General features: G+C 40.5%; 2 protein-coding genes across 2 annotated transcripts in view; one reads left to right on the top strand and one right to left on the bottom strand.

Moving 5' to 3' along the window:
- Positions 1-2,146: 2,146 nt before the first annotated feature.
- Positions 2,147-25,592, bottom strand: WBP4 (WW domain binding protein 4). Its single transcript, XM_048047714.2, has 10 exons — positions 25,455-25,592; positions 19,823-19,895; positions 18,272-18,334; positions 18,051-18,174; positions 16,915-17,136; positions 15,949-16,004; positions 12,667-12,733; positions 10,543-10,697; positions 9,487-9,692; positions 2,147-7,146 (listed from the first exon to the last, which is right to left on the bottom strand). Coding segments are annotated over exons 1-10 (1,176 nt in total). The 5' UTR covers positions 25,457-25,592; the 3' UTR covers positions 2,147-6,938.
- The window catches only part of ELF1 (E74 like ETS transcription factor 1), an 88,229-nt gene continuing 86,232 nt past the window's right edge, over positions 25,524-27,520 (top strand). The window contains exon 1 of the mRNA XM_048047705.2: positions 25,524-25,663. The gene's annotated coding sequence lies outside the window, so the exon portion shown is untranslated. The remainder of the gene's footprint in view (positions 25,664-27,520) is intronic.

Here is a 27,520-nt window from a genome sequence, read left to right as displayed (position 1 = left end):
TGCACTTACGAGTTTGTGAGCTGTACTGAACCATGCACATATGCCTTGATCCACCCCTCACCTGCAAGGAAGCGTAAGTCACGTAGGCTCTATAGGCTCTATCTCATAGGACTGTTCCTCTCTGAAGGTTATCCTCCCCTCTGCAGCCTAGGTGCTATTTTTGCTGTTGTTTTGGCATTTTTCAGTGTAAGATTTTTTTAAGGCAGGGGTTTCATTTTTATGCCTTTTTCTTTTTGGATGCTAACGTAATATAAATAAATTACCTTCTCTGGAGCAAGAAGTATTTCAGTTTTACTCCCAAAAATAACACTGCAAGGAAACAGCAGCTGCGCTAACATTACTATTTGTTATATGATTATATATTCTCATTAGGTTAAGAAACATGGTTGTTTCCACTCAGGCTCTTGCACAATTCACCTGTCTGTAACGTTAGACAAAACACTAAGGGGCAATGTCAAAGCAGCAAAGGCATTCTTTCTGGTTCCCCAAATCCCTAGGCATGGTTTTATACATCAGGCTTTACCACGTTTTCCTACAGCTTTATTTTAAATCAGGAGCTGTAAGAATTGACTGCTGCTTTGAAACACTCCCTGGCAGATGGATACAAACAATTCACAAATAAACGGCAGCAGCTGAAGAACTGTTTGTGTTTGTTTTGTTTTCTACCTATTGAGCTTTATTTGGCATTTCTAATGTAGGTTCCACTTGGATATCTGGAAAACATCTTTACCTTTAACATAGCTGTCAAAACGGCAAGGAGAAAAAGCAGAAGTTTTCAAATGGAAATGATAATAGTTGCCATTACTACCCCACGCCTGGAGTTCTGTTTCAGACATCGTTTTCCAAAACCAGCTGCGATTCCGGCACCTGAGACCTCCAGCGCCAGCTACATCACAAGCATCACCTTTTTGCTGCGGCCACGAAACGCACGTTATTGCACACGAGCAGAGCTGGCAAGCGCAGCGTGTCCGCTGCTGGGGCTGGGGGACCCGACGGGAGGTCTGCGGGGAGATGGATCAGCCAGAAATGCTCCCTTTAACCAAAGGGGTCATACTCACGGGCTGTGTGTCAGTAAAACATCTATTTTATTGCTCCGATCCTGCCTCTTCCTGTTACCCTACTACCTATCTTTATGACTTTCCTCTTGGTACTAGAACAACTCTTCCTTTGTAGCATGTTTCTAAACCAGATGAAAGGCAGGGCTATTAAAACGTAATACTGTCTAAATATATATATGCTATTAATCATATTTGTACAACAAATAAAACATTATAGACAGAAACACATACGCTTTTATGATAGTGGAAAGGTGGATTTTTACCCTCTATTTAAGCGGAACAGCACCGGTATCTTATCTCGATTACTTTCAATTAATCATCAGTGGAATGCACAAGGGAATGCCTCAGAAATCCTGGCACTATAAATGAATTTATTCCTTTGACGTAGAGGGCTGCTTGTTATCATTTAGTTAAAAGGAAGAAACAACCTAACACTGTTAGCAGTAAAAGGTATTTCATACTCTGGCAGAACTGTTCGCCCAGATCTTACCTTACTTTATTCTAGCTGCTTTGTAAAGCTGAGTAGTTTATTTCACTTTCTGTAATAATAAAAAAAGTTGCCAAATGATCACATTGACAGTAAGATTATACATTTTTTTTTCCAGTAAAAGAAGTGTTACCGAATAATTTACACTCATTTCCCACCTTTCGAAAGTGTGTGTCTTTCATTTTTTTTTTCTTAAGACCAACAAATAGGAAGGCTACTGAGTAACAATCTGTAACCATCAGAAGTTTACCTATTCAGATATAGTCCGAACGTTGCTAAACAGTAACCACAGCAAACCTGGGCTGTATTCTGTTAGGAATTTAAAAATTAACAATTTTAACCCAGGTCATTTGTTACTTATAATTGATGCACTGAAAAAAGCAATTTCCAGAAACAATTTAACACACTACTGGGAAAGCACCCAGGCACTACATGGGTGACCACAAACTAAAGAAATACTTCTTCTTTAACAAGCACTTCCACATTAACATACCTTTTTGGGTTTATATTTACCCCAGGCCCCATTTTTAACACAATCTGCACCCGTAATTCTCTCAGGTTGCCCGAAACCCCTTGAAAACATGAACAGCAGCAACGGAGATCATTCAAATGAAAGCTTTATTTGGTATTTCCATATAAACTCCACTTCAAGAGCTTGCCATATTCCGTCTTTGCGACTGAGAAGTTGTTTGAGAAAACAGCTGTTTGATTTTGCAGACAACACTTACAAAGTAAAACAAATGCTTTCGAACAACTCCACGGTTCCTTCCACACTGCACCTTCGGTAAAGCAAGTGACCAAAATCCAGTCTTTAGCATGGGCTCTGCATAACGCTGCCTGCTGGTTTTTAACGCAGTCTGTTTCTACCTGCGTATGTAAAATCGAACCTGTGTTTGTTGACGTTCTCCAGGAATCCTCTTGGGCAAATTTAGCCTCTTTCAGATTATTTGCAACATTTTTTTTATTTTTTTTTTTTTTTGTACAGAAACTTTTATTCGAGCTATATCCCAAAACATTTCACAAAGCTAGACTCATTAATCACACAAATGGCTAACACCATCCCTACGTTAAGGAGCAGGCAGAAGGTAAGAGGACCCGAGAGGTAGGTACAAGAGACCGAAAAGATGGGGCTGACACAACAACTGAAGGACTGCAGCAGCAGACGGCCGAAGGGACACGGACAGCTTTTGAAGCAGCAAGTGCAAGGAGTTAAGGGCCGCGAGCCCCCTGTGAGGAACGGAATGAAATCTGTTTCAGGAAAATAAACTCTCCAGAAAACCAAAAGAGCACAAACAGTCAAAATAGCTGCGGCTGTGCTTCTCCAGGGCATGAGGCGAGCAGGCGGAGGCAGCACCCTGCTGAAGCTGGGCGGTGGAGACACGGCGGCCTACACAGAAGAACACCAAACCTTCTGGAGAGCTCAGCAGGGACGAGGGGAAGGTGTATGCTAACAGCACGGCACAGCGGTGAGACGGAGATTTGCATATATAGGGATACTGGAGGAAGACGGCTTGCGGAAGACACCAGTAATGATAAAAAAGTAAGAGGAGGGGAAGGCGCAACTCAAAAAAGCAAATTAAGGAAGCCAGGCAGCATTAAATGGTTTTTTACTCCCCTTTTGAGGTGCCAAAATATGCACTGGAATTACATTATTTTCAGAGAGGGGAAGGAGAAACACTTTTATAGATGCACAGGTAGTGAATTTAACTCAGAGCGCTGCCAGGACTAGTCCTCCCATCCTCTCAATCTGAGTATTTGTTGTTTGAATGGTGCTGCAGCACAGACTCAGTCTATGCGGGTCAAACAACAGCAAACATTTACTCTACTGGGAAAGTCTGCATTTCATTCTACATATTCCCAGGTGCAGGGTTAAAATTTGGCTTGGCCTAAATCGGAACAAAGATTACTCTATAACCTGGGTTGAACTGAGCAGGTGCTCCCTGCACAGCTCCTGTCACACTGAATTACACGCCGATTACACTCCGCTAATCTATGCAACATACCTGCTTCCAAAAGCATCGTCAGCTTTAGGCAGGCCCTACTGTCAAAATGCACACACTGAAGAGAGGCTGCGAAGCTCTCCTTCCAAACAGACAAGACAGGTGAAAGGTGATGCAAGAAAAAGACAGTGCAACGAAGTGACTTGCTCAAATTGACACAGACAAAAATCACCATCAGAATTTGCAGTGTCGCTTTGTCTCTGACTACCTTTCTCCTACTGCTAATAATGCCTACGACAGCGGTAAAGCCAAGCATGTAGTCCTAACTCAAGGTGCTTCCAAAAAAAAACATGCAAGCAGATAAAAACAAGCTGCATGATAGAAAATGGATTAGTGAGAAAACAAAACACCGCTTTTCTGAAACAGTGAGAGGAACATTCCTTGGTAAAGAGTCAGTGCAGCCCAAGGAAGGATTAGCAGATCAGGAGCATAACTATGATAATACCTAGAGGATTCCTATGGCAAATTCCAAAGCAGAAGATTTTGCACGGAGATAGGGCAGAAGGGAGAGCTCTCTCTGCAGAACAGATGTCCTGGAACACCAGGGTCTGCCTTAATTCTCATAGACTGCATTTTTGTACACAAGAGAAAACATTTGGTTTAGACACGCAATAAGGATATCAAATGACAGCACAGTGCAAAATTAAACAGCGACTCTCTAAGTATCACGGTTGTTTCAACTGGCTCTTATTACACTTGAGGGCCAGCAACAAACTGGTCTCTTCAAACTGATCCGCAGAGGCAGTGGGGAGAGAAGAGCTGCACTTCTGGTGAAATCTGGGCTTGAAAAGTCACATCAGCAAAAGCAAGAGTATGTTATTTAACCCAACTCGACTCGTGGCGAACAAAGAAAATGTTTAATTCTGTCCCCTAAGGTAAACACTTGCTTTGGTTTGTCTATGAAACTCAGTACTTTGCAAAGACCTTTGGTTCAGATTACTACCAACAGCAGCTCCTCAAGGAAACAAGCCTGGAACACTTCTGTTTTCAGATGTTTTTGAACATCTCCTTAAGCAATTGAGTTACAGGTATCTTGAATCACTGCCTATGAGGATTTCAATACGACAAAACATTTTAAAGAGAAAACTGACAATGTTTTGGGAACTTCACTAAGCAGGGGAAGACATTCTCTTCAGAGGATATTAAGAGTGGAGCCCACAGAAAAAGAGCACTAGTAAGTAATAAAGTCATTTCGCAGATACATCAGAAAGAAATAAATATACCTCAGGAGTAACAGAAGGAGGCTGAGTACAGCAGGGCAAAACGAAATCATAAGAAAACAGTTTCTTGAAAGAAAAGAATGATCAGCTGCTAACTCAGCAGTTGGCAATGGCCGAGGAGCAGAAAGAGCTAGTTGTACTGGCAAGGCACAGGGCACCTGCAGCAGACAGCACGATGCAGTCATGTGAAAGGCAAATGTGGCTTAGGGATGTATCAAGGATTATTTACAACATGGTAAGGAAGTATTAGTAGCATCACACGTGGTATTAATCTGCCTTAACATACAGTTTAGGCAACCTCAGACTGGAATGGACGAAGAGAATTGCTGGTAGAGCACGGTTTTTAACAAAGTGCTTCATGTGATTATGAAAAGGAAACCTGTCAACCTCTCCACGGTAGAAGGGGAACTTCTGTTCTGGCTTTGCATATGAGGTCTTTCATGTGGAGCAAACGTACATATTCCTGCATCTCCTGGACTCTGAGAGCATCCAGAAGTCACCTGTATCTTTCAATGAATATACAGAGCTGGGTATGACAGAAAATGTTCAAACGTCTCAAAACAAACATCAGAAGAAACACAACCCTGACAAACAAGCACATACAATTAAAATTGATACTCCAGAACTCTTCTACACACACAAAAAATGTCACACAATAGAGAGAGAGAGAAAAAAAAGGACCTCAGCTTCCCTTGTAATACATGATAGACCAGATTCCCACTCCTTTGCCAGCTGGTCTGACAGATTAGGTCTTTCCTCACAGAAGTTCAAGCTTAGCAGTTACCAGCTGTATTTTGCTGTAGCTGGACTCTGACAACTGCCTTAACTCCACTCTCTGTTTCTGACTGAGACTCTCCTGAGCAAAACACTGTGGGCTTTAGAAATGGAGACGTGTTTTTCAATGGTTTCATGACTTCAGGCTTTATGGCTCTCTTTTTGACACCTAGAGAAGCAGGAAGTAAAGCTGCCTTCTAATGCAGCCACTGAATCTTGATGATGCTAAATGGAGACAAAACCCATCAGATTGAGAAGTCAGACTTAAAATCCTTAAAAAAAAAAAAAAATGCCTAAGCATTTATGTTGCCAACTTCTAACAGCCCAAGCAGCCAGCTTGGAAAGTTCAGCCATCAGCTCCACTTACTCATCTTTTACTTCCCTCTCCTGTAGCACCAGGAACGATGAAGCTTCAATACGCTTAGCCCCTCCCAGCCTAGGTAACACTGTCTGCAACTGCTCAACGCGTTCCTCTCACCAACAGAGGAAAACCACCAGCCTCAAAAAGGATGCTGTATGCTGTAGCAGGGCTAGGTCTTTGGAATATTTTTTCATGACAATATCATGTAATTGCCTTTTATGAGGAAAGAGACAAAAAGGAAACAAGACCAAAAAAAAGAAAACATGATGTGTAAGAAGAAAAAATTCTAGAAGAAACAACAATAAAGCAAAATACATCGCGAAGAAAGCACAGAAAAATCTACTCTGACAGAGGTGGCTCCAGAGCTGTTTTTAAAAATCAGATTCATCAGGTTTAAATCTTCTGCAGAGCTCTAACAAATTTATCATGCATGTACACAATTAATTTATTTTAGAATACCATTAGAAATGAGCAGCACCGGTGTGACTAACTCCCCTAAAAACAGCTTTCAGTTTATCTACTTGAAATGTTGGAACTGTCATCACCTAGTATTTTGCAAGCAATTAATTAAAGGTTAGTAAGCACAGTACTTTTACTCATTAGTTAGGAAACTACTCCATAGATTATCTTGGGGGATGATTTTACTCTCTAGTACATGCCACTGATCCAGTTCGTGTGTAAAAATAAAAGGTCTGTATCATTTTTTTTAGATTAAGCATTAGCACATTGTCCCATACTTAGAAAAGGGGTAAAAAACCTGACAAAATGTATTTAAAACAGCGTACACTGAGCAAATTGAACTTAGATGGCATGGTTAAAACAAAAGTTAAAACTATTTACAATATTGCATAAGTAATATAACACAAACTTCCATTCCAAATGCACTCACATCAAAATAAAATAAAAAAATAGTACAACTCACATATGTTTTAATACCTATAAATCCTTATTTTCTATCCAACATTTTCTTTATAAAAGCCTGTTTAGAATATTAAACTTATGATTCTCTCCAGCCTAAATGGATTCTAAAATGGTTTGTTACTGATCACTTAGTCTTTGTCTTAAGTTTCTGGATTTTCCATTTTCAAATTTCCTTTTCTTAAATGTTGGCACCCCTTCTGTCAGGTCTCCGAGGGAGGTAACTGTCTTCTCTGTAAATATCACCTGGGCATCTTCTGGAACCTCTAGCACTGGAGCTGGTATATTGTCACTCTCTGTACTAGGAAGCTCCAGGTCCACTTTTTCACTGGGGGAAGAGAGGGAAACATAAGAGAGTTAACCTGCATGGGGAAAAGAACATTGTGTAGTACAGGCAGCAATATCCATATTTAATCAAAGCAGCTTTGAGGTAGATGTGAAGCCTTTTAGCCAAGATCATCATCGTGACAGGGATCAAGAAAAACGTTCTTTGTTTCTTCTGTGTGAGGTGGCATAAAAAAAGTTAAAAATAGAAATATAAAAATAAAGAATGTTGAAAGACAGCGGACAGTGGGTAATTAGCAATGGTTCGCTGATAAAATGCTACTGAGTAGTTCTCCTCAGGTGTCCATCCTCAAGGCTTTGCATGAGGGAACATAAGACAGGCCTACCAAATGAGCCAACGACCCAAAGCTGGGAGAAGCAGCTTCATAGCACAGGATGACAGCTAATAATCAAGGACATTGTCTAAAAACTACCAGTTTTAGGGGGTCGGTGGCAAACACTGTGTTCTAGAAGAATAACCAGAGGCATGAACATAAAACGGAGAGCGGCTGAACAGTTGGCAGATAATGATCCAGATCACAAGGCAATCAGAATCACAGCAGCATAACACTACTGTGAAGAGACACACTTAGGGGGCACTTTTGTATGAACTGGCCAGGAATACAGACATCTTTCAGCACTGCCGAGTGTTAGTTTACTGTCAGCTCGTGTACTACACCCAGTGTGGGCTCCTGTGCTTCACGGATCAGCTCGAGCACCTGAGCAAGAGCCATGGGCATGACCGCAAGTGCAGAAAACGTGACTGCTGCAATAAACCTAAAATGCAAATTTCCTGAAAGTGGCTAGCACTGTGTCTAGTCTCAACTGCAAGCAACTAATGAACAGCTGCATTCGTCTTGGTTACATGTGTGTTAAAGTACAGACTGATATATATAAGGTTCAGTAGCTGAAGGCACTTTTTATTGGACAGTGCTTTCTAAAAACACTGAAAAAAACTTACCAGCTCTGGAGTCAAGGAGTGTGAGCTGACCCAATACAGGAGGTGTTATGGGAACTTATCAAGCAACATTATTATCTCCAAGGAAATGTATCTGTGCTTAATTTAATCAAACAGTAACAGAACTGTACTTGCTGAATAATTTAAAACTAAAATGCTGTGCAATGGGGCAAGAATGAAAGGAAAGATTAATTTCCTTCTCCCAAAACTATTTTTCCAGACTCCTAGAGGGCACTGTAACAGCAAACTCATCATAAAAGACAGTAGGCTTCAGAAGAAAATGAGCAACCTCAGGCATCGTGCAGTAAAATAAACCAAACCAGCCAACCAAAAAAAAAAATACACACACACAAATCCTGATCAGATGCAAGTCATGAAAACATCTGCAGTGCATCAGCAGGACATGTGAGAGAGAGAGAGAGCTTCCAATTTAATATTGGTATAACCAGATTACATGTTTTGTCTTTCAACTCCTTACTTAAATCATTACAGAAAGTGTCTATCAACACATTATGACAGCATCCAGTACTTATCCGTAGTGACAGCAGAAAAAGTTTTAGTGCATTTTGTTTTGGCTTAACTTATTTTGAAGTTAGGGAGCAAGAAAAAATGAGAGCTCAAACAGAACTCTTTTACTACAACGCTGGGTTAAAGTAAGACAAAAAATTTCTGTTACAAAGGGCTGTGTCCTTCAAGTGAACAGTCAGAATCAGTACAGCATCATGAATTGAGGAATAATTCACTGCTTGAGGAAGCAACTCAGCCCACATTAGGTAGAATTCACTTGGAGTCTTCAAAAAAGCTTACTCATATCAGCAACTACTGATCCGACGGAAGAGGTTCAAAGCCGTATGATCAAGATCAGGCTGCCAAGGGCCCTAGAAGATCTTGAACTCCAGGCAGAGTTAGCCCAACTAATCATTCATCAGAAAAACAGAATTTAGCCTGGAAGCTAGAGGCATTGAGCAAGCTGCCTATATGCTGCTCCAAGGCTGGAAGAAGTTGAAAAAACAGTTTACAAGAGCTGGAGTCTGCTGAACCACATTTTTGAAGGAGACAATGTATAAGGAACGTAACCTTAGAGTAACTAAGTCTAAACAGTTGATACTCAGCCTCTGAAGAAAAGGATGGATGACAACTATCCTTAAAATCTCTTCGGTTTACTTTGTACTTTGGGTGAAATTCTAAACTAAAACAAAATGCCACTGCTATCCTCAATGGAGAGGTATTACTTTAAATAATCTCCAAGATAAGAGTTGTACTTGAGGCTACATTCCCAATAAAAGCTGTGGTAACTGCCAGAAGTCAAGAAGAAAAGATTCAGCTCTTGAAAACAGATTCCAGAAACAAACATTAGGCAAATTGCTGTGGTAAAAAGATACTCACCCTGATTCTTCTTCTTCTTCTTCTTCATTTTTAATTGCTTCCCATTTTCCATAAGGGGTGGTCTTAGATGTGTCACTGGAATTATCTTTGGAAGCTGATGCACTCTCTTCTTCCAGATTAACTTCCCGCCATTTCCCATAAGGACTTAACTTTTTAGCCTTGGGAGACTTCTCTTCGTCTGATTCTTCATCATGACCTCCTTTCCTCTAAAGAGGAAAAAACCCACCTTAAGCAAAAATGCCTAAATAAAAACATAACGTAGCTTTATTTTACATCTTTTATTTATCATCTACTATTTGTAATTTTCAACCAAGAGTAATTTGAAACAATAAAATCTTATTGTAATAAAAATCTTCACATTTTTCTCCTTGAGCTTTCATCTCACACAGCTGAAAAAAAACTAAAGCTATCATGACTGAAGTTAACAAGGATTAGCCAATAATAGCTTACCTAAAAACAAGAGGCCAAAAAATCACACGCAACTTTCAGTGCACGCACATACACAATTTGTACCTAACACATGGTAGTTTATAATGATGCACAGCGATACATAAATATGTATTTTAGAATTAAAACCTGTTTAATTAATGCAATTTATATCTAAGCCATCTCTGCTGGTTCTGAACTACCAGTTTCAGAAATCCACCTGACCCGACCAGTGCCATAATCACACCCTTTATGTGAAGTTTCAAAACTGAAGACAAATATACATAATTGATTTTTTACTGTGGGCTGCCAATGCCAATTAACTTTTTGGATTATTTCAGGGATAAGACAGTCTACTTTCTCAGAGTACATCACACTTGTTGCAGAATTCTTCTTCAGGTTGGCTGAAAGAAAGTTCATGCTCTGTATTCTGGAACAGTGCCACTAATGTGCCAAATAACTTCAAATAAAGATTCATTTCACTATTCGAAACAGTGCAAACTCCTACTTTCAGTCATAAGGCTTAACCTCATCACAATGTGTATAGCCTATCACAAGAGATGAAAGATATGTCATTTTATGCTAGAAAATGAACACTACATGTAAAATAAATCTAAAGAGAGAATTTACCTTGGAATTTTTTCCTGGACTTTGTGCTTCACTTTCACTGTCTTCCTGATCGGAGTCCGATTCAGATGCTTCTGCACGCTCTTGAGAATGCTTGCCGCGTTGACTGTTCTCATTTGAAGATGAAACAAAACCATCAGGTTTTTCCCACGTGGATACTGTCCAAGATATTTGAATAATAGCGTTATTTATGCATCTAACTCTAATCTGTTATTGCTTTGACAGCATCACCTTTCAGAAGCAGTACTGCCTTACGCAGATATACAGCAAATAATTTAGCACAAGGCCTCTGCCTTTGTTCAGTATATTTTTCTCAGCAAAGATACCGTCATGACAACTGAGTTCACTGTTGATAAAACTTGTTTTAATTAGTGATTAAGAAAAACATCATGCATAGCAAACCGTGGTCCAAATACTCTGGTCCCTCTCACCCTAAAACAGGACAGAACACCTTTGGAGGTACCTATTTGATTTGAGTTATCCATTGATAGCAAGGAAAGGAACGCTAATTGTGAGCTTCTTAGCTTTCAGGGCAGATAAAACGTTCCCCTCTGCTACTCATCTCAGTAAGGTTAGGTCTCTAATTAAATAGCTATCAAGTAAAGAAGGGAATACAAACATTAATTTGAAAAGGCAAAAGCATCTGTAGGAAATGACCTGATTTTAATTAGAAGGTAGTATTCCAGCAAACTTATTGAGAGAAGGTATTTAAATAAAAATTGACTCAGTGGTCTTGACGCTGGTTTTAGTAGCAATAATGTAAAAGTTTTAGTAGCAATAAGGTAAAAGTATACCAACTTTTTATATATAGTGTTCTATACGCTTTCAAATGTAACAGAACTACTATTTTCCCAGTTACTTTATTTCCAAAGTAACCCCTAGCTGAAAACAACACTTAAGAAGTATGCTTCTAAATGTATCTTGAGGAAGTAAAGGTGTAGAAAACTGACAGTGGGTGGCTTACAACTAACAAAACAGTCTCTTAAGGGTATTACTGTCATCTAGCTTTAGACCAGTAACTGAGAAAGTTCACTTTTTTTAGGTATCACATATTGTCAGTGGATTAAGGTGCAGCCTTCTGAAGCACGATTCATAGCAGGAGCTAAGCCGAGAGATACTGGCCTCCTAAATTACATGCCTGAGATGAGACACTACGAACATTCCCCTTGGCTAACAATTTGTCTTTTCTTCAGAAAACAGGATTAGCATTAGCAGAGCTGACAAGTATTTCAAGCATTTGCAAGATACCTACAACTAGATAAAAATAAAGGATCACTTTGAAATCTCACAATCTGAAGTTTTACCGAATATACTGATTATAAAGACATTCTTCTTAAGTGCAACGTGTCTGTGAAGAACTTAAAAACTGTTACAACCGAAGGCATAAAATATATCTGAACTTAGAAGGCAATGTTTAAAAATAACCAGCAACTCACTTCCCTTTCAGAAGAGAAACCACAAATCATTTGAGAAGGGAGGTGGCATACTGAAAAACTAAAAGTGTTTTGTTTTTTCTTTCCTATTCTTGGCATCATTAGGAATTCCACTTCATACCCAACAGCAGAAGGAAAACTCATAGTTGGCATAAAATCATTTGCTCTCCAGAGAGGCACTGTTGACCATACATGATTTGGACAGATTTAGAAAACAAATGCCTGTTCTGGGGGAGTTACCACAAAGTTCCCCATGCAGGGAAAAAAAAAGAAACGGGGAAAAGAACTAGGGGCTCTGATTTTGGACTCTCATGTCAGTCTTATGTCAACAAGAGGAAAAGTTTAGGAGATCCTAAACTTCAGCTCCATACACCTGGTAAAACAAAATCCTATCCCTTTGGGTTTCCAAACTAAAACTTTAATACATATGTAGAAATGAAGAACACATATCTTAGAGTTGTAAGTTAAAGATCTAAAAAAAAAAAAAAAAAACCAAAAAACTTTACAAAGCACAAATGTATACGATCTCATAATGCATTTATAAATTCAGCACTGAGCTAAGCAACAAGTCTATTTCAACTAAGGCAACAGCTTAAAAAATATAAAACTTGACAATGGCCTTAAAACACAGCTATTTGCAAAATAAAATGCTGCTCTGAAAACCCTCTGTCTGAAACAGGGCTTAACTCCTTACCTCCTGTTTGTGTGTTATAGTAATAGGTATGACCATCTTCGGTGACACCTTCTACCCACACTGCTCCCTGAGAAAAAGATACAGAAGCGAATTAAAAAAAAAAGAGACTTTTAAGGATCAGCCAAAGAATCACTTACAAAACTTAAGACTTCATCCCTTGAATATTTTTGCTCATGATAATTTTACTGCTTCAAAACTTGTCTGAAACTTGAACCCCTGAAACTGTTAGAAATTATTCCCTTTGACTCAAATGAGATTGAATTGCTTATCTTAAAGAACCACAAATCCATATAATATTTTTTTTTTCAAATAGTGGATAATTAGTATGCCATACAGTTCAAATTATGATATAGTCCATTATTTTACATATTTTTGATTTTCCAAAGCCTTCACATCTTAACTTGTCATTTCCCATTTTGTTCATCGTCTTAAGTAGAGACTGTGAAAAATCTCTCTGGAAGACTTGCAAGTTTTGTCAGGGCTACAGAAAACCAGTATCAAGAAATACTATCACTGAATAAACAAAAGCAAACAAAATAGCCTTCTAAAATTTATTCCAAAGTACACATTCACCAAAAATAATTGAAGAATTAACCTCTGCAGGAACGCATGCCAATGAATTTACTTGGAAACGCACCAATTTCAACAAAACATTGATTTTCCATACTGATTAACAAACTCAGGAGAAATGTGGCTGAATTTGCTGCTGGTATGTCTTTGTGGATGTGTAATTAAAATAAAAATTACTTGCAGAATGAATAATCATACATTACACGAGTTAAGATCTTCCTTAAGAACCTGACTTCAGCAACACTTACACACAGAACCTTTTCACTGCTCCTTAAGTACTAATATTACTTACTCCCCTGTACTGGGCAGGACTTCTATGTAGCTTCATCATACATTACTTTTGCATTAATAAAAGTTTGTGTATATATACACACACAGATATATAGATTTTTGCACACACATTCCTATCCATTTGCTTAATACTCCATTAAAACCTTGTTTTTCTTTTTAAAAAAACAAAATCAGAGGCTCTCATCTGCTCTGTCTATGTAGAAAACAAAAAATTATGCCAGTATGTTCAGAGCAGGCAAAAGCAAGAAAGCCTTCAGTGATCAAGTTTCCACAAGTTTTTGGTCTCAAAAGTTTCAATGTGATAGTTTCAGGAAGAGAAAAAAAAAGGAAAATGTATCTTATGAAAGTAGAAAGAGGACAAAAGACTGTTCTTATGTGCAACCTATCCTTTTTGTTACAGTTAGATCCTGAGAAGGTTTAGGTTTTCAGCAGATATTTGATCTTTGGCACTCTGAGCATCCTGCTACATGAATGCAAACTAGCACGACACCAATCTAAGTGAAGCTGTAGGTAGCCTTCACCATGTCTTTCATTGCTCTGTTCTCTGCACCTCTTGCAAAGCCTGGGCAGCAAGCTAACCTGCTATAAAACAAAGAGGGACCGTGAATTTCACTTGCACGACAAATTGCAAACATGCCCTTTAATTTGTGGGAAACGTGAGTCCTTGGCTAGAGATCTGGAACATTCCCAGTATCTTTAGCTCAGACTAAATAAGGGAGCAATTAAGCACTCGGTTTTAGCAGGAGCTAAGTAACTAAAGACACCACAAAGTCACAGATCAGGGCGAGGGAGGAATGGCAAAATACAGCCATGTGGCACAAGAGATAGCTGAGGCTGAAGGTGTGTGTTTTATGATACAGCTGAGACGAGCTAACTTCAGACTGTTGCCAAGAAGGCAGCTCCTTCCCTCCTGCATCTGGTCTTCCTGAACTGGCAATTCTGACTACCCAGAAGGCTGATTCAAAGAAACAAGCAGTAACCTAAACTCCGAGGTTTCCACTCCCTGGATGAGTTCACTGTCAGGACAAACACACATCAAGGACCATACACGATCAGTCACTGGACCACCTCTTTCAGTGGAAGGCAAGAGTAAGACTGGCTTAAAAATACTGCAAAGCTATGCCTTGACAGAAATGATAAAGTTGAAGACCTGGTTAACAAGTTGGGCAAAACTGCAGGGGAAAGGAATCAGAAAGCCAGAGTGCCACGTGTTGGGCAGCTCTGACATGAATAAACACTTATGGATGAAAAAAAAATTCTGCGTTTCTGAAATAAAACCCCCTCTTAACAGAGAGAGAATAAAGACAAAGCATGTGACATTTTGTTAATTGATTCAATTGCCTAAAAATATACACCATTATAACCAGTTTCTCCTCTGTCTGTAAGTACCCAGTACCAAACAAAGGCTACCTTCCAAGATACAACAATATAGAGTGAAAGAATGTCAAGCATTCTGAAAAAGACAGGATTTTTTTGCTCTCCAATAGAAAATCCAATATTAGCAGACACCAACGACCTTAAATCGTACCGTACTATTACACTTATCTTGAAAATGGGAAACAGTTAACATCACTTCACGGGAATGTTGTACAAATAGTGCTTTTAATGTTATGAAGCACTAAATTCCTGGAGTGAAAAATATCAGGGGAAAGTCCACTAATGATGATAATAAATGTTTCCATCTCTGGACTATTCAGTAGGTGTGCCTGTCCCTTAAATCAGGAAAATACAGTAAAAGGCTAAAAGGTTGCTTGCAGATGGCAACCGTGACTCTAAAACCTACAAAAAAAATATCAAATAAATGTATCCTAAAGAAAACACAAAAAGATTTTTTTTCTTTACTACTGGACAATGCAGTCTCTGTGTTTCCACGCAGAGCTTGGTGGTCATTATAAAACAGAACACACATGCGTTTCTTCATGCACATAACAAACAACTATTTCTCACTGAGCGGTCGTCAAAAAGGAAGAATTCTTTTTTTCTTTTAAGTGTTAAAAATTTCTGCATCACTGTGGTAGAAGAAACTCACGCTATTGTTTAGATGTGATGTCTCTTCAATGCTTATATTCCATCTTACTGTAAAAAGAGAGGAGAGCTACAAAAAGCTGAACAGAATTTATTCAGTTTTCTAAAAGCTTTCAATTCCATGGGCTAATGCATTAAAAAAAGCATATTCTATTATTGTTATCTCTTATCTTCCCTTGATACTAATTATCCAAAAATACATGTACAGTAGAATTTCAACTTTCATCATGTATGTCATAAATGATCCTATATATTTACATTATGTTATGTTTCCTAAGTTTACTAAGAGCAAACAACTTATCATCTGCAATCAGAAGAGACTTGCAAATTGCTCAGCTCATTTCTGGTAAGTGTTTACAAGGGCAAAGAAAAGTACAAATAACAGCGTGTGATTACCGTTTGCGAATTTTTAGAGTTGCCTTGGAATCCTTTAGGTTTTTCCCACTGTGATTCTTAAAAAAAAAACAAAAACAAAAAAGAATTCACCCATTACTCAGTCCTGTTCATGTTTAATAATGTTTAGGAAAAAAAGATCTAACTGGCATGATACCGATATGTGCACCCATCCAAAGTGTAGCATAGGTACATCCATCAGAATATAAATTATCCTTGGTCAAACTATAGTATGAACAATAAACCAAAGTGTCATAATTACGGTTGGCTTTATCAGGACTAATCTGCCAGACTATTAAATTCTGGCTGACACACAGATACTGGAAGGTACAAGAAGGGCATTTTTTTAATGGTAGTGTAGGTCAGAAGAAACTGCATACACAAGATTTTTACCTTTTGCAAGTTACCTTGTAGAAGGAAAGACTAAAGTAAATATTAAAGTCATTTCTACATTTACAAGAAACAGTTTGCTATGTTCTCATTAATCATAAAAGACGGTTGCTTTTATGCTCTAAAGCACATCATAACACATAGCTCCTCAACAGAAGTCAGTCAGTTAGATAAATCCTGTAAACGTGGAAAGAAACAATCAGACAAGAATTCGTAACTGCCCTCGTTTATTTGGGCGTGAACAATGCCCAAATAATTGTTCAGTTCACTTCTCATTCCTGATAAAGCATTTTTAGAAAAAGCACAGCTATCTTTTGTATATTTAACCTCTGAGAGGCTAACATTTTCCAGAAACAGTAGAATTACTCTGTTATCCCATTATTATTAAGAAAAAGCAAATACAGTCTCAAGTTCCGGACGCCTAAGTCTTGATTATTAAGTATCAAAAACTCCATCTAATTGTTCTGATTTTAATAATCAGCTTCCTACTGAGATAACGGAAGGGTAAAGAAATGCAGGTTGTCTTCAGTCATTTGTATGCTATAAGTCTATCTGCATTTGCTCCTCACTAATTTTTACCTCCTGTTTTTGTATTGTAGTAATAAGTGTAGCCTTCGGGAGAAAGTCCTTGCACCCACTCCTTCGTTTCAACTTTCGGTGGCTCTGAGGTGCCTGGAGATGTCTTTTTTTTCTTTTCCTTCTTTTCCTTCTTTTCTTTCTTTTCCTTCTTTTCCTTCTTTCCTTTATCTTCTGTTGTGCTACTCTGTGTTTTACTCAGCGTTGAACTGGGACCTACCTCATCTTAAAGAAAAATAATACTCAGTTAAAAAAAAAGTTTTAATCTGAGCTTAAATATCAGTCACTCATGTAACATCAAATAGGAAACTTCATTATTAGGAGTATTTTTAGTCATCAGTATTACACTTCTGGTAGCCAAACTGAAAAGATTACATTCAAATATTCTTTCATTTTAGCAATATGATAGTGTTATAAGATAATATCTTTCTTATAACAACTCTTGATATTTCATATCCAAATATCAAAAGATGAATAATAACACAAAAACTATAAGGACTGATGAGCTCTGACCAAACCCAAAGAAACTAAAAGAGTTCTGAAAAAGAACTACTACAGGAGCTTTAAACCACAACTTTTTAGAAAGGATAATATGTCTTTGCATTGACTGAACAAAGGTACTTGCTGAACTGCAAGCTGAGTAGGAGATTTTAATCTCTACTACTTAATACCAGTGGGAGTCCAAGCTCTCCTACTTGATAGGAACTTTTGTCTCCAAGTGGTAAAAGTGAAACATAAAATTAACTAAGGGAAGCTGCACTGCTGATTCAAAGTACTAACTACTGTGGTTTTTTTTTTTTTCTTTCACATTGTTTAAATGTTCTGTTCCAAACTGGATTGTTCCATGCACCTGAGAACAACATAGCTAAAAACAATCTGTACTGCAACTTCTACTACTGGCAATTTCCAGGCTCACGTTTCTTTCTTTTTCCTTTATTTAAAAAAATAAAGGATAAAAATAAATAAAAACAAAAGAAAACAAACAAACAAGCAAACAAAACAAAACAAAAAAAAAAACACAAGCAAACAGTCCTGGAGGCCTAGTCTCATATTCCTAAAACCCAATTTAAGAAAAAAAACATTCCTATTCAATATTCTTTCAATTTTGTCTTTAATCCTTTGGCAACTATATGAACTACCTGGCTTGATTCCAAGCCTTTTCAAATCCTCTTGATATGCTTTCATTGCAGCCTCCTCCATTGCTGCAAATTCTTTTGACATGTTTTCTTCTTCTTTTGCTTTTTCCAAGCTTTTCTTTTTAATCTAAAACAAAAGAAAAGCCCACGAGAATAAATTAAATAAGTCTGATAATAAAAGTGATTAAATATATGTATTTGTGAAAGTAAGATAACTGAGTTACCTCACTAATTCTTTTTGCCACATTTTCTTTATGATTCTTTCCTCTTTCATGAAACTCTATGCTCTAAAAAACAAGAAAAAACAGGAAAAATAATGCATACAATTGTAATTTATTGCAGCTAGTTAAAATTAGACTAAACTTAGTCCAATGAGCTTAAATGTAACCTGCTTTGAAAATATTTACAGCTAACTCTATAGCTATAAAATATTTCCTCATAATAAATTCAGAAATGCTGCAAAACACAACATAAAACTTATGAAAAAACAGTAACGCTCAAAAATGTTAGTATAAGTGTTCTTCTGTATTTAAGAGATTTAAAACTTCAGAAATAATAATATTCAGCACATACATTAGAGATGAGTAACAAGGAATTTGGGTTCCCTCTCTATGCTATCCTTCTAAGTAGAATACCTTTTTTTTTTTAACCCGCTTTGCTAGTTTTCCTGCAAACTTTTAAAAACGTTGTGGTCTATTTAGCATTCCAAACATTAGCTATAGTCCTTAATTAGGTAATTCCCAACTGTACAAAAATCCTATGAACTTAAACCAGTCTCCAGGCCCACAAATCCGAGAGAGAGAAAAGGCAAGATGGGCGAGTTGGGTAAGTGAGAACAACACAACAGTCTGCAAGCCAAAAAGGTGCCAGAAAAAAAAACAAAGCCAGTAGGAACTGAAAGGAATTCAGAAGCTGTACAGGTGTGACAGCAGAAACCCTCATGTGGCCCACAGAAAACACATCTGATCTCACTTAGGTGTTCAAAAGTTAGGTGCCTGAAGCTGACCTAGTAACCCCAAATTTCTTTGCACAAACAGATGTGCAGAGGATGCACATCCACATGATGATTCACGTCTGCCGAAGGTAGGCTTATAGGTCACCTAAATACCCTCCTTAATGCATATTTCTCTTTGCTGACTATATAAAAGAAACCTAAACCAATGAGCTCACGTTTGTGCTTCTGAATTACAGGTATCTAATTGTAAACCAGATGAAGCTCAGCTCCAGGAGTACCTTTGGCATTGAGTCAGGAGGGCAGAACTTATTTTCAAAGTGAGAAACCAAATGGGTCTAAAAAAGGAGTCTTGCAAAAGGTGTCTACAAGTCAGAAACACCTTTCTTTAACCCAGTAACATTTCTGTGGGCTGTGTAAAATGAAAGAAGCTTCCTTTAAGCGCTTAGAGCACTGGCTGTACCAGGCCTGCCATATACAAACGGCATGTATACCAGGTTTTGCTTTCCATTTGCATACTAAGGCTAGGAACAGGCGTGGACAAAGTTTCAAGACAGATCAAATGTTCAGTTACAGATCCTGAAGAAAAAGCAGGATCTAATATTTCACGTCTTATCTTGTACTGCCAAGTAAAAACAGCACACACCATCTTGGATGCAGGTACGTGGCTCTCACGGAACATGTTTTAAATATCACAATTATTACAAAAGCATTTTTAAACAATGCATTTCATGTATTAATAAATATTAAAGTGATTTTATAGGCCATAAATCAAATTCCTAGTATTTCAGAATCATTGACTTAGCAAAGATGATGATCGTACAGGTCTGTTGTCTGCAATCCAGCACTTGCAGTAATCGCAGAACTTTTTTGGCTGAGATTTCCAGTAATCGGCCCTGGGGAGAAGGAAAAAGAAAAGATGTGCAATCTGAAACAATAATCAAAGCCACAGGTTGTAAAATATGTAGCCTCAGAAACTAAACCGAGTCGCTGTCTTTGGATGATTGAGTGCTACGAGGATTTTTTTTGGTGTTGTTGTTTTTGAGCTTTTTTTTTTTAAGCTATGGCAAGCAAGCAAGAATAGCTGTATTGACTACAGTGGTTCATAAAGCACTGCTCAGTAGCGAGATTTACCCAACCGATCCTTGAAGACCGCAATATTTTTTTTCCAACAGAGATAATGCTGTAAGAACCAGAAATATAAGACAACACAAGCCAAAGCTAAACAAGCAGCACCAGATACCCTTACTCATCACAGAACTGTCAGAAACGTGCAACTCGTGCTATTTTTCATTAAAAAACGCATACAAAAATGCTTCTAGGGGCAAAACTTTGATTTAACGTCAAAGCCCACTTTGGGTACTGTCCGCAGGGAGCTTAGCAACACGGCGGTGTGGTTCTGGAGGAGGTGAGCTAACGCGAGGAATCCCGGGGCAGACCGGGACCTGTGGGGTCACAGACAAAACAGCAAGTGGTTTGGGTGTTCCTGTGCAGCAACGCGAGCATTTCTGAACCAGGCCATTTAGATAAGAAGTTGCCTGTGTGTGAGAACACAGGGGGAAAACTCTACAGAGCTCAAACGTTGGTACGTAAAAGTATTTACCAGTAAAACAAACAAGCCCTCCTACGATTAGATAAAGGCTGTTTCTTCATCAACAACTGCTTTCTAATGCCAGATGAGGGTTTTGCAGAAATAATTCCATTTCTTGTTGGCTTGCAGAAACAGATGCAATGCCTCGGTTCAAAAGAAAACATTCCAGCACCAGACTTTTATGCTTTTCAATTAAAATAAAAGGAATGAGGAGAAAAAATAATAAAAAAAAATCAAGATGACACTGAGAATATTCAAGGAGATTAGTCCAAAAAAAATGGATCTCTGCCTTCCACCTCAAGATCAACACACACAATTCAAGGAAGGTACTTCCTGACATTTTTATTCAATAAAAACAAAACTTCTTCCACACATAAAAATAGTACCCCCGACCCTTTTATGTGCAGGCATATCTTTCGTAACAGAAATAGACCTGACTTCACTCTTAAAATTGAAGCAGAGATCAAAATATGCCTCCCCATCAGTGCTTAGTGTAAAAACACGATTTCCAGGAGGCTGTGGTTATTTAAAGTCGTAAGTATGATGAATACACTCCACAAAAATATTTCAACCTGTAAGCAAGTGTGTTAGCAGCACGCAGCTTTTCAAGCAATTTTCTGGGAAGCCAGAAAGCAGCTGGGCTTCCCCTGATTTACACAGAAATCCTCTCATCCCTACACGGTGTACTTTAAACCTGGGCGATTACTTAGTCACACATTTAATTAGAAGGCTTTCGAGATCCATATTCCAAAACGCACTAGGGCCAAAGCCTGGGAAATCTACAAGTGGCTTGAAAACCAGCTGAGCGGGAGGGAGATGTTCGGAGCTCAGAAATACCTCTAGGCCCTTTCTCCTCTTTGAGCTATGGCTCCTGAGCTGTCCCTAAGCCCTTTAACATCACCCGAGGTGAATTTCCTGCTAAAAGCTGCGTTAACTTCCCTAAGGCAATGATCCAGTTCTGACAGAGAGCACACAAACGGTGGAACAGCCTCACTACATGCTTCGGAGGTGCAAGAACATCTGTGGGTTTCCAAGTTTAATCTAATGGGATCCGCGTTTTGACTTCGAAAGCATCAGTGTGAGTGCTAATAAAGGCTGGGCAGCTGCCCTCACCAAAAGTCAAGGCATGAGAGGCATTTTCATGGCTATGTTTTCCAACATCTTCTTTCCTGAAGACTACTGGTCATCACATCTGTCACAAGCCCCTGTAGCTACACAGAGTGATCGCGCCGGAGAATCTGAGGGCACACCTGGGACCTAAATACAAAACTCGAGGCCTTGTCAAGGAAAGCTTTTTCTTTGTCTTCATCTCCTGTTGGTGTTGCTAAAGATCGGAGCTGGCTCTGGTAAATACAATGCCCTACAGTAGACCCGATATCATGGGAACCTTAAGTCCTGCTATTTTATGTTTAACAGAGTTAATTGTGTAAATTACAGTCCCAGTTCTGCAACTTCGGAGCCTCCTGAGTATTATACGCTGAGATTTTCCACTTGAGTTCATACCACTCAAAAAAAAAAAAAAAAAAAAAAAAGCAAGCTCATCTGAACTATCCCCCGAATCCCATCTGCTGCTGTAACGGGGAGGGAGCCTGCGAAGCACCAGCAGGGCTGCAGCGAGACCCCCCCCCAGCGGGGCTCTGCCAGTGCTTCGCAGGCTCTGCTCACCAGCCTGAAAGCCAATCCTGCTTGACGACGATGGTCAAATACGTGACTTTTTTTTTCCAGTAATCTACCAAATACAGCCTTGAGAGTAGATGCAGTTAAAATACAAAGGTCCTTTGTACTTGAATAATTGTGCAAAAATCAAGGAAACAGTTCTATTTTAGAAAGTCCCTGCAGAAAAGGCAGAAAGAGGGGAGCGAACGTAAAACTGTTTTCTAGGAACTTGAACGAAGTGACTCTTTGCTCCAAACAGCTGCAGAGTGCAAATTGTGTCAATGTTAAAAACATTTTCAGATTGTTTAAGTTCATTTAGGATTTCAGGGTGAGTAAGAATACAGAGAAGAGAAGGTTTCAACTCTGCATTAACAGCACCCGCTGCATTCACCATCCGTAGCTCTGCAACTCAGGTATTTCTCCTTGGCGTAATTAATTCCGTGAGACGTTAGAATCACACAGCCTGTGCTAAAATAATTGGCTTGTGCACTCCTCCTGCACATGAACCGAGTGTTTGGGAGACCACAAAAGGACCAGGTTCTGTTGACAACATGCAGAAAGCAACCTGAGGAGTGACTCCAGCAGTGCCGGAGTCCAAGGCCCTGAGTTCTCAAGTCAGAGCCCCCGTCAATACACGACCATCTTCTCCTAACAGTTTAGGCAAACTATTAGTGCTTTAACAGACAGTGCAAGCAGCACTTACATTGGGAAGCATTAAGAAACCCTAACAGAGACGCTATCTTCAGTCAAGAAAGTTTTGACAAACTTTATTGTGAGACTGGGGTGGAGGTTTTGGTTCCTACCACATGCTGGCTGGAAGAAGAAAAATAAAAAAGGGAGGGCAGGGAATAAGAACTAACTATGTCAGAAAAAAAGTATCTGAAAACAATAAAAAAAGTAATTTGGCCATGCAAACAAAATCTGGAAGTATTTGCTTTGAATAGCTTTGCTCTAAAACACCAGACTTGAAATCTGGCAGGGATGCAGGGGGATGTGTATTAGGGATATATCTGTCCAAATTATAAGCCTTTAGGGGGAAAAACATCATACGCATGCTCAGCAGTCTTCTTTGGTTTTAATATCTGCAAACTCCAAAGATTTCACACACGGTTAATACCTTCCAGCTTTCTACAGGTTTGAGCACTGAGCAGGCTGGGAATGCATCATCTTTTTGAACAGATCTTCACGTGTGAAGTGAGAAATACTTCAATACTAGGAATCCTAGCTCCTAGCTACACAAAGATATGAGAATTCAGACTACCTATCATTGATGGTCTGTAACAGCCACTCAACAGGGCAGTTTTCAGAAATACTAATAAATGCTCATGAGGAATATTGTGCACTCCTAAAGCAAAATAATACTTCTATAATGCAACAAAGTAGAAAAAAATGAAAAAATCCACACATCTCACAGCAGAGCTTCTGCAAGGGAAGCCACTCCAGAAGAGCTAATTCTAATGAAAATATCTCATTTTATTCATATATATCAGTGTGGGAACGTGGCCATGTGGGTCGACAAGCCCCATGGTTGGTGATAACATCAGACTCTTAACGCAACATATCAGCATATATACCTCAGCTCTCAGAACATAAAGCTAAAAATCATTAGGGATTGAGGCTAAAAAGGAAAGAGTCTTCTTCTTGTACTGTGAGCTAGGTCCCAGGGTAATAGCCTTAACGACCTGCATTCCTAAAGAATTCAGAGCAATTTATAGCGCACTGATACTACCTAAAACTCTTCTTTGACACATATCCTTAATTTTTATTAAAAAAGAAAAAGATATGTAAAAATAAGGATTTAAGAAAATGGCATGTCTGGTGCACCTACTTGTTGGCTTTCTGCTCTGCCCCAGAATACACTTGTATATGTGAGCTCCTACAGAGCAGTCACAGTTGGGAATTTCACCTGCATGAAACAGGGTGCACACCTCTGGCCTTCAAGTCAATTTCATTTTTGGCAATCCTTCAGTAAATTCCAATTTATAACTCAAGGGGCTGCTTCTTTTTACTACTGTAATAGCCCCCAATAGAAAACACACATAAATCATAATCCCGCACGACAATCTGCGCAGACAGCAGAACCTGCCCAAGCTGCTTGACCTGACTTTGTGTTGGTGCTGAAGAACATTTGCGTCTATCTGCTTAGCCAGGTCATTTATCTGTGCTTACCTGAAAGGTAACACCACGAACATTTGTAACAATATACAGGAATACACAAGAATATCGGAGCAGGCAGGCTTTTGCATGCACGGAGCTCCCATGGAAATCACCTCAGCTAACGGCAGTGGTCTAAAAAGCGAGTTATCCAGGTGTTTAAGTTCTTTCATGCCAATAAATGGGGATGGCCACCTCCAAAGGGGCACTCTTCCCACCCTAAAATTGGCATCTGGGAGGCAAACTGAACCGCACAGGTGTGTGCTCCTGCCTTATACGGGGAGCCTAAAGCAAACAGCCCGAGCCAACCTTCGGCGTTAAATATCCGAAGCCAGGAATATCTACCGAGAGCAGAGGTCTGCTGCTGTAGATGAAGAAGGATATGGGCCACGTCAGGGAGAATATGATAAGAATTAGAAGAGAGAGAGTAGGAAAAAAAAAAAAAGTGACAAATTGGGTCAAGAAGTTGTCCGGGTATAAATTTAGCAGGAACTAAAATTACGAACACTGCTGCACCTACTGTGAGTCTGCAAGGCAGGCTCAAACAGCTGAACTACCAAATACTTCCCTACAAGATCTCAAATTTTGGATCGTATGATTTTAAGGGGAAAAAATGATATTTTGAAAAGTAAAAGAAGCGAGCAGATGTCATCTGACTTTCTCAGTTCATACAGAGCAACCCCTGCGTTTTGCACCCCCTCCCAGACACGCTCAAGCATCAGTAGACGTTTTCTAAATATTTTAAGTGGTTAAAAGAGACAACAAAAATGAAGAAAGGGGGGGGGGTTCCTTTCACAAACTGCACCCCGAGCTGGAGGTAGCGAGGAGTCCCGGCGGGGGGAGAGCTCCCCGCGGAGCTGCCCGGCCGAGATAAGGGGGGAAAAGGCAGCGCAAACAAACAACCGGGGGGCCGGGGGGCCAATAACGGGACGGTAAGGCTGCAGCCCGAGGTCTCCCCGGGCTGTGTGGGCACCCCCAGCCCCCGAGGGCCAGCCCCAGCCCTGCCCACCCGCCCCCATCCCCGTCCCCCGAGGTCCCGGCCGCCAGCACTCACATGGCCGCCGCCGCCTCCTCCGCCGCTGCCCTCCGCCGGTGCCGCTGGGGCGGAGCGGGGCGGAGCGCAGCGATGGGAGCCGGGAGGGCTCAAGCCGAGCTCTGCTCCACCCGCCCTTCATCACCTCCTCCTCCTGCTCCTCCTCCTCCTCGCCCCCCGGCCGAAGGCAGCGCTCCGCGGGGAGCCGCACGCCCAGGGAGCCGCCGCCGGTGAGTGGGGGGCACGGAGGGGGGTCGGCACCCGGGGGCCGCGGGTTCGAGCCCCGCCGCGGCTGTGAGGGGAGGGGGTCGCGGGGAAGGGGCCGGCGACCCCCTGGCAACTTTTGGCGGAGTTGGGGGTGCGGGAGAGGGCGGGTGCTGGCTTCTCCTCCCTTCTCTTCCTCCTCCTCTTCGTCGTCGTCCTCCTCGCCCCGCCGCCGCCCTTCCCTCCCTGCTGGCAGCCTCGCCCCGCCGCCCTGGGGCTCGCCTGTTGGGTGCCCCCCTCGGCCGCTGCTTTCTTTCCCCCCGAGAAAAGTCGTCCCGCTTTTGCCTCCTGCCCCCTCGGTACTCTGTGAAGCGTTGCCCAACTGTAACTGCTGCAAGACCCCCCAAAAAATAAATAAATAAAAAATAATAATAATCTTAATTCATCGACTGCAGCTGGCAATCTGTTTGCTGCTGAGGGTGGAGGGGAAGCCTGGGCAGTGAGTCATGAATTTAAAAGGCCCTCTGCTTGTTTATTGCAAAAAACGGGGGTGGCGAATTCAACATGTGGATAATAAACGGGAGGGGAAAAAAAAAGTGACTAAATTCCTAATAAAAATGATTAAACGGGGGTACCAGCGCGTTCCTCCCTGCCCCCAGCTTGCCGTCGTAAGAGGAGGGGGGAAGTAATTTTGCTTTTTTTCCTGAAGGGGAGGGCTTGCGGTCAGGCTGTCATAGCTAACTGCAGGAGTTATGCGTTTGTCAGCATTTCCATTATAAGTGTACTTTTTATGTAGTTTACAACTTGGTTATAAAAATATGCGCTGGGTTGAAACTTGGTCAACGGCCTCTTCTCCAGAAACATCTTTTAAGCAAACTTTGAGACGATTCTGCTTAGATGTGAAGTGGAAATCCGTGGAAAATACTGGATTTTGTGTTTCGCTGAACTCTAAAACTTCGCTGCTCACGCTCGTAGATGCATTTACAGCTGTTAGCCCGGACTTGGTTTCTGTTTTATTTTTTATTTTTTTCCTGCCAAGTATGCTAAGTGAGGGAAGGGTTTAAAAGCTCGGCCTCTGCACGCTTTGGGGTCGCTGTTAGTGTCTTAATTATTTCAAGAGAGGCTTGGTGAAGCCTCTTAACGGAGGCCATGGGGGCATCGTGAGGTGCCCACCTTCAGAGGAGTCGTGGGGCACCACGTACCCGCAGAGCTTGGGCAGCCTGCTGAGTTGTACCAGCGCTTTGAAAGCCCCAACGCTGTGGACAAGGCGCCAGTGTAAAAATAAAAGCAGAATATGGTAACTTTGCTACCAAAGCTCTGTGGGATTTTTTTTAATATTTTTTAATTTTTACTGTCTGTTCAGTTGCTGCTTCCGAAACAGAGAATGAGCGCGGTATTTAAGAGGCTTCGTTTGTATACCTCTGTACCTATGTATCCTGATCCTGCGAAACGTGCCTGCCACCCAGTGGATGTAGCTGATCTGCGTACGCTCTATATTCTATACATTTACTTCCTCTCCTCTGCAAGTTTGCAAAGTGAGGTGCTCAGAAGCTATCATGTGCCATGCTCGTCTGGCTGCACCGGGCCTGCACACCAGGATGCCATTTGACGTGAGGTGACCCACCACTGCGCTTCCCACCCAGCTCTGGTGCTGAGCCAGGGGTTGTAGGCTGATGGCAGCGGCATGCAGGGACGCCCCAGCGGGGCAGAAGGCAGGAGACGTGGCGTGGTGGATGAGGCAGGTGATTACATGAAGAGGGAGAGGCATTGTCGTGCTCGAGATAGCTGGAGGACAGGATTCTGCGGCCCCTGCTGTTCCCGTAGGATTTCCACCTAAACTTCCCGTTTTCTCACGCGGGCCATTTGCTTTTCTGGGTGCCTGA

The sequence above is a fragment of the Anser cygnoides genome, chromosome 1 (assembly GCF_040182565.1).
Source record: "Anser cygnoides isolate HZ-2024a breed goose chromosome 1, Taihu_goose_T2T_genome, whole genome shotgun sequence".
Classification (NCBI taxonomy): domain Eukaryota; kingdom Metazoa; phylum Chordata; class Aves; order Anseriformes; family Anatidae; genus Anser; species Anser cygnoides.
This window is presented reverse-complemented; position numbering and strand designations above follow the sequence as displayed.

Excerpts from the sequence above, each read along its gene's own strand:
- WBP4 (XM_048047714.2), bottom strand. Across the intron at positions 10,698-12,666 it reads CTATAACACACAAACAGGAG|TATCCACGTGGGAAAAACCT; the intron begins GTAAGGAGTTAA and ends TATCTTGGACAG. Across the intron at positions 9,693-10,542 it reads GTCCAGGAAAAAATTCCAAG|AGGAAAGGAGGTCATGATGA; the intron begins GTAAATTCTCTC and ends TTTCCTCTTTAG.